General features: G+C 48.2%; 1 protein-coding gene across 1 annotated transcript in view; it reads right to left on the bottom strand.

Moving 5' to 3' along the window:
- Positions 1-515: 515 nt before the first annotated feature.
- Positions 516-7,640, bottom strand: part of Zdhhc24 (zinc finger DHHC-type containing 24) — an 8,111-nt gene continuing 986 nt past the window's right edge. The window contains exons 2-3 of the mRNA XM_004627350.2: positions 6,192-6,469; positions 516-3,232 (exon numbers count right to left, since the gene is read on the bottom strand). Coding sequence (XP_004627407.1) covers positions 2,937-3,232; positions 6,192-6,469 — 574 coding nt within the window. The 3' untranslated portion in view covers positions 516-2,936. The remainder of the gene's footprint in view (positions 3,233-6,191; positions 6,470-7,640) is intronic.

Here is a 7,640-nt window from a genome sequence, read left to right as displayed (position 1 = left end):
CTGATTTTGTTGGTTGGCTGGTACCAGGAATTGAACTCAGGACCCTGCATGCCAGTCAGGCACTGAATAAGTTTGCATAATGAATTGACAATACCTGTCTTGTCTTAAAAACCCCTAACTGAAAGTGGACATAGTCCTTGTCCTCTCTGGAATTTTTTTTTTTGGCGGAACTAGGGATTGAACTCAGGCCCTTGCTCTTGCCAGGCAAGTGCTTATTCTACTGAGCAATCTCCCTGGCCCCCTCTCTGGAAACCTAAAAAATTTGTTTTTAGCTGAACCTCTTTTTTTTTGCTGACTCAGCTTGCCTTAAGGGCGGATCTAGTAAGGTGTGGGGAGCTGGGGATCAAACCATAGTCCCCTGTACCTGCTTGGGTTTGCCCCAGCAGGTGCTTAAACAACTGAGCTGGGGCCAGGGAGATGGCTCAGTAGAATAAGTGCTTCTCTGGCAAGCACAAGGGCCTGAGTTCAATCCCCGGTTCCGCCAGAAAAAACCAAAAACAAAAACCTTAGCTAATGCAAGCACTTATTCTATTTAGCTATCTCCCTGGCCCACTATTTTCTTAAGTCATACATAAAGCATTAAAATATCAAATACTCAAGGCATGAATTTTATAAGAAAAGATACAGCTTTATTGAAAACATTCAATGAGGAGAAATGCTCATGAACTGGAAGATTCAGTGTCATGTAGAGGCTGATTTTCTCCAAGTTCATCTATCTATAGATTCGACAGGGTTCCATTTGAAGAGGTGTTACTGATGGAATTTGACAAGCTGATTCTAAAATGTATATGGAAGAGCAAGGGCTCTCAGTGGATGATTCCCAAAGATCATGATACATGAAATAACCAGTGGAACAAAGTAGAAAAATTAAATGTATATGTCCAGTAGATCACTGTAGAGCAGGGAAACAGAACTCCCTGCAGCTTCATGCAGTAATTCGGATACATTTCAGAAATATAACATTAAGTTAAAAAAAAAAATCATAGAAGAATAAACTCCACAATTCCATTTATATAAAAATTCAAAAACATGCAAAACCAATACAAACATAATAAAACTATACAGCAAAGTAAGGGAATGATTAAGACAGGACAATGTGTTCTCTGCCAGGAAAGACTTTAAAAGAAATGATAGTTTCCTGGGAGAAAAAGACAGTAGATATGGGGAGTATAAATATTCTCTTGCATCTCTTCACCATTAAATAAAGAACATGAAAAATAAGGTATTTGGAGGGCAGGGGACGACGCAGGGAGGAAACCAGACACATCTACCAGTACATAGCACATAGAGGGTCGGGCACACCACAGCAATAGCACATGCTGATTGGAGGAGATAGTACCCTCTGGCATGGGCAGAGCTTTGTCAGAGGGTGGGTTCCCTTAAGCATTCTGGGGAGACAGGCCTCTTACAGGAGGGCCACGACATTAACTGTGGTCTTTCACTTCATCTCAGTTTTGGTCCAGCCCCTCACCCCATCTTCCTCAGTTTCCTCAAGACCCACAGGTCCTCTGATCCAGTTTCTCTTCTAGTAAAACCACTGTACCACAGAGAGGTAGCTGCTTGGCTGCTCAGGTGAGATGCACCCAGCAGCTCCTTAGACACTTTCCCTCTGTCCCCATGGCTGGCCCCAAGCCCCCTCTGCCTACCCTACCCATGGAATTCCTGAGCCTCTCAGAAAGGGGCTGTTCTGCTTGTGTCTCAGGCCCTCAGAACATGCTACTTCAATTTCTAATTCACTGCTAGAGGGTGAACAGGGCTCTTAACAGCCTTCTATCTTTTAAATCATTGTTAAGAGCTAGGAGTAGTGGTGAACATCTGTGATACCAGCTCTTGGGAAGCTGATTCCGGATTGCTGTTGAGTTTCACTACATAGTAAGATCCTGTCTCAAAAGAAAAAGTCAACCTTTCTGACCTACTTCTATCTCCTATATTCCTTTCTCTTGTAAATTTTTATCTATTTTATATCTTTAGTATCATTTCAGAGAGGCTCTAAGAGCAGAGATAAACTCATGGGTTCAAGCCTGCTGTTTCCTATATTTACATAAAAAGGTGGGACACACAGCTCCAAAGAGTCACAGAGGGACACAGCCATCCTCTTTGAGACCCAGCTGGCTGCTCTGCCTTGATTTTTTTTTTTCTACTCCCTTTGCATGGTGAGGTGAAAGGTGAAAGACCTGAGTTCAAATCCTGTCTCCTCTATGTACTAGCTCATTTTTCACTCACCAAATAAGAAGTATAATTGCCACTCAGTATATACCACAGTAGCTAAGAGAGGTTCCAAACTTAGAAGCTCTTAGAGCATTGTAGAAATGCTTCCAATCATAGAGAGTGGGACTGTGAAGTCTGGATTCTCACTCCCTGTATCCCACTTCCCTGCCAGGACCAGAGGAAGCACAGCCCTGGCCTCTTGGACACCTGTGGTTTCCAGGCCTAAAAGAGGTACCAGCAACAGCAGTGAGGACAACAAAATGAGGACTAGAAACCCAGTAAAATGCTGGGCCTGGTGATGCACAGCTGTAACCCTAGCACTTAAGAGGTTGAGGCAGGAGGATTGCTTTGAAGTCAAGGCCAGCCTAGGTTACATAGTGAGACCTTGTCTCAAAAAAAAAAAAAAAAAGAAAAACCCAGTGAAGGACAGAGGAAGGCCAAGGACCTAATGGTCACTTTATTAGTGTGGCAGAGAGGGGCAGCTGAGAAACCCCTTGCCAGACTCCTCTGTAATCTCTGCCCAGCTGCATAGTCACAAGACCTGAGCCCAAGCTGGAAGTTGGGCAGGGGCAAGAAAGGCTGAGAAAGGGCGAGAGTGCTCTACTCCAGGCATTAAGAGACAACCTGGCTTCCCTCCTGTGCCTGGAGGTGCTGCTGGAAACATGTTAACTGCACCCCCCCACCCCCAAGCTCCTCTCTGCCCCATTTAGTTTTGGCTCCCCCTGGAGTCAGGACACCATAAGCCGCACATCAGCTGTGGTCTGGAAAGTGATCCCATCCCCAGGCAAAGGAGAAGCCAGGAAGGGCCAGAGCCAGATGAGGACCCAGCGAGGCCCCAGGGCTGCCCGCAGGTTGTGCCGGGCACCCAGGTCATAGGAGTGCTGGCCCCGAGCCCACTCCCATGTGGTCTGGCCCCGCAGCAGCAGTGTTCCATGGAACAGCAGCCCAGCCCCACAGAGCAGCGCACCTGCCACACATGTATCCATCACAAAGGCCAGGGCAAACTGGGCCAGAGACACTCGGCCTGCAGGGAGAGAACAGACAGGGTCAGGGGGCAGCTGGGTCCAGCCCTCTCGGAGCTCACTCCTCCCCCAGGGACTACCCCTACCCTCTATAACCCACTGCCCCACTCTACAAACACAGTTGCTACTCACTGGCCAACCCATGCTGAATTATGAAAATATACTGGTGAGCAGGACAGACAGCCCTGCCTGTGATATGACTTCCATTCATGTGTCACAAACTTGGTGACTAAATCCTGGATACTGTAAATACTGACATGAGACAGCATCTCTGCCCTTAGGAAGCTCTTAAGACATTAAGAAGATAGTTTGCTATTTCTTTACAACTATGATCTGTGTTATCACAGAAAGGGCCAACATTTTGTACCATCTTTGTCACAGCAGGCAACACATATCTGCTGAATAATGAACTACAGGATGCCCTGAAGCACTGTGCTAAGTGAGAGAAGCCAGACACAAAAGCTCACGTGTTATGTGGTGCCCTTTATAAGATGTGCTGAATCCACTGGTACACAGAATGAGAAAACTGCTTAGTGGCTGCCAGAGAGATTAGGGAAGAGTGGAGGGGATCTGCTTAATGGGTTCAAGGTATCTTTTTGGGGTGAAACTATTCAAAAATTTGATAGTGGAAATAGCTACACTACATGGTAAATATACTAAAAGCCACTAAATTGTACTTTTTTTTTGAGACAGTCTCACTGTGTAGCCCAGTTGACCTTGAATTCATGCGATCCTCCTACTTTAGCCTCCTGAGTGCTGGGATTACAGGAGTGAGCCACCGTGCCCATCTTAAAGTGTATGTACACTTTAAAACTGCTAAAATGATGAATTTTGCCTCAATAAAGAAGAGCCCCATGAAAGGAGGGTTGCCATACAAATACTGAGAGGGCAGAGGAGGGGAACTTCGTCTATTCTGATAAAGTAAGGAGAGAATATTATTTGCAGATGGGACAGACAAGCAAAGGTAAGAGAGGGAGTCTACAGTCTAAGATGCAGTCTCGGGTTGGACACACAGATATGTAAATGGTGGGGACCCAGGGGCTCCGAAACCCCCAGGGTGGGTAAGACCGGGCTCCCCTCAGACATCACATAACCAGAAGAGCAACTCCATATGGTGATGGGTGACTGCAGTTCTAGCTAATTGTGAGGCTGAGTTGGGAGGACCGCTTGCACTCAAGCTAGTCTAGAAGTTCAAGAAGTTCAAGACTAGCAGAACCCCACTTCAAAAATACAAAGGGGAATTAAGATATATCATGTAGAGGTACAAGTTTCCTATGATGACAATGATCATTATGTATATCTGAATTATACCAGTAAACTTAATAAAAATAAATAGGAAACCAGAAAGGAAGGTAGAAACACCACAAAAGTCAGAAGTATCAGTGAAGCCAAAGCTACAAAAGTCAAGGATATAACAATTGGCAGTTTTTTAGTCTAAACTGTCTCTTCCAGTAAAAAGGGAACTGGAAGGTCCTGTCAATTTGGTGGAAACAGCCTGGATCCATGGTCGTCTCAGAGGAGGTTTGGGGCAGAAGCCAGGCTGGAGCAGTGGGGGAAAGAAGAGAAAGTCAGTCATGAGCCCTGCACAGATCCTTCTGGAAGCAGCAGACAGAACAGGAGAAGAGCAACACAGGAAGAAAAGGCAGTTTGGAGTCTGCACAAGGCAGGAAACCCCCAAGGAAGCCAGCAGGGGAGGAGTAGATACCACAGAGGGACGTGTCTGAACAGAGAGGAGGCTGACAGACATAGCCACTGTGGACAGTCAGCCAAGGAGGTGGACAGAAAGGTAACAGCCAGAAGCCGCCTGCAGGGCCCAGCAGCTCCTGGGACAGCCATCAGTGGAAGAATGAGAGGTGGAGAGAAGGAGGAGAGGCAGCCAGAAAGAGGGCTGACTGATGGGCTGGTTTGGGAAGTGACATTTCAGACTGTGACAAGGATGGGCATGAGAACACAAGTGGGAAAAGGAAGTTAAATGGAGGTCAAGAAACAGGTGCAGGCGGGACCCTTCACACAGCCTTTCAGATGCTTGTAGTTTCTCAGGGTCCCAGACTAGACTTTGGTGCCTGAGAACAGTGACCAGAGGCCATGATGACCGCAAGGAGGAGTGGCTAGAGCACTGAGCCTCATTGCATCCCAGGGGCACATGGAGGGTGGAGGAGGGCTGCTCCCGGAGCCACTGTGGGCCTCCAGAGTCTGCCCCTGGTGTGGTGGGTCTCTGGGGGCAAAGCTGGATTGGGGCACAGTGACATCTCAGAGTTGGGGAGGTAGCTAATGGACAAGTTTACAAAGGATGGTGAGAAGGTCAGGAGGAAGAAGCAAGAGAGTAAGCCCACGCAGCCTGCTAGGGAAAGAACACATAGTAAAAAGCCTTAGGAAATATTAGCATGGGTAGTGTCAGAAGACAGAGTATTCATGTCATTCAGAACACTGCATCTTAGTCTCCTGTCCCAAGGCTTCCCCTCCCAACCCCCAATGTCTGGACACTTCTCTCACCGGAACTTCTGCTGGCTTCCCACTGCCCAGTCAAATCAGAGCCATGTGCTCACACCAGTGTTCGAGGCTCTCCACCATCCAACACTGACCTCATGTCCTAGCCTTCACCTCACAATTCCCATCAACTTGCCTTTGCTTCTTTTTGGGCTTCTGTTTATGCAGCTGCCCTCAGAGTGCCTCTCACAGTGCTTTCCACCACCCACCAACCCCATGGACCCTACTGCTTTTCCTCTTCTGCCAGCAAGTCCTGGAACCCTTCCTTCCTCTCCTAGATCAGGTTTTCCTGATCTTTGCCTGGGGACGCTGTATTGATGAACAGTGCTACACACCCACCAGACTGCCCTTAGACCCACAGATAGTAGCAGGCCTGGATCCTCAAGGCAGTTCCAGGAGAACCAGCCAGAAACTCCACCTCCCATAAGAGGGGCTATATTCTCTGGACCAGTGCAGTTCACCCATGGTCCCTACCTGTGAGCAGCATGAGCCAGGGCAGCAGGAGGAGGGCGGCAGTGTGGAGGGGCGCATGGGTCCGCAGCAGGGATGCCAGGGCAGGACCCAGCAACACAGAGACATGAAGCAGGACACCAGAGGCGTGGAGCAGTAGGCACAGGAAGTGCCGGTAGTTGCGGAAGCCCACGCAGCGGCCCAAGAGGTGGCAGTGATGGTCCCGACGCAGGATGCAGACACGACAGGCGGAGCAATGCCCACTACGTGGTGGCACCTGGCTTTGGCACTGGTAGCAGAAACTGCAGTAAAGAAGCCACAGGGTCAAGGCCAGTAGCTCTGAGTGTCCCTGATCCTATCCATGTAAGTCCCTGCACCCATTCTGGGGAAGCAGAACAGCCACCTGCCCTGGCCCTGCCCTAGGTTCCCTGAAGAAAAAGTAGGCTAAAATGTCCCAGGCTCTCCAGGGCAAGGGCTGCAGGGCTGGGGCAGCTTCCAGCTCTGACCTTCCCCAGCCTATGGCCTTCCTCTGACCACTAACCTTCAACCTTGTCACTTCATCCACACTGCCTCAAGTCACCATGAACTGTCCCTGCCATTATTACAGTAGCTTCTTGACTGTGTCCCCTTCAAGTATCTCATCCAAGAAGCCAGACTGAACCTTCTGAAGCTTGATACCCTCTGCCCCCACCTTTGATTAAAACTCTCCAAAGATTGTCCATTGCCTTTCCCATGAAGAGCAAAGCCTTCAACGTGGTAGGTCCTTAGGTCCTAACAGCTCTCTCTTCTCCTTTTCTCTCTCTCTCTCTCTCTCTCTCTCTCTCTCTCTCTCTCTCTCTCTCTCTGCCTATCTCTCTCTCTCCACTGGGGATTGAACTCTGGACCTTGAGCTTACGAGGCAGGCACTGTACCACTGAGCCATACCCCTGGCCCAAGAGAATTTCTTTTTTTAAGGATTTCTTGTTTGCAACTATCTATAAGTCTTAGTCCACAAGTTGGACAGACATATTGCTGCTGCATAGTGCCTGTTTTCAAGACTTAATTCTAAAAGCATCTACTCTTAATTCAACTGACCATGAACACTTGATGCAAATTGTGTTAGTGGCTCTAATACAGTAGTGTGGCGCCACATTTCTTTGATAGATGCATTACCAGGGCTTGAGGCCAGCGGTGTTCTACCACTGAGCTACATCTGCAGCCTCTTATAATGCTGTTTTGAGCCAGGATTTCACTAAATTCCAGGTGGTGTCTCAATCCCTCACTCCATGTGCCCCTGCCTCCTGTGTAACAGATTCTAAGACAGAGACACACAGTTTAAGCTCAGTTCTCACATGACTCTCACTGCACAGGAAGTCTTCATGAGACAGTGTGGAGCACCCTCAAACTCTATGGGTTTGGACTCAGGATCCTCCTGCTCATCCTCATGAGGGCTGGGATTACAGGCATATGCCATGGGTAGTACATATTACAGGG

Source organism: Octodon degus, unplaced genomic scaffold (genome assembly GCF_000260255.1).
Source record: "Octodon degus isolate 3935 unplaced genomic scaffold, OctDeg1.0 scaffold00018, whole genome shotgun sequence".
NCBI lineage: Eukaryota > Metazoa > Chordata > Mammalia > Rodentia > Octodontidae > Octodon > Octodon degus.
The sequence above is the reverse complement of the archived record's forward strand: the minus strand, read 5'-3'. Positions and strand labels throughout refer to the sequence as shown.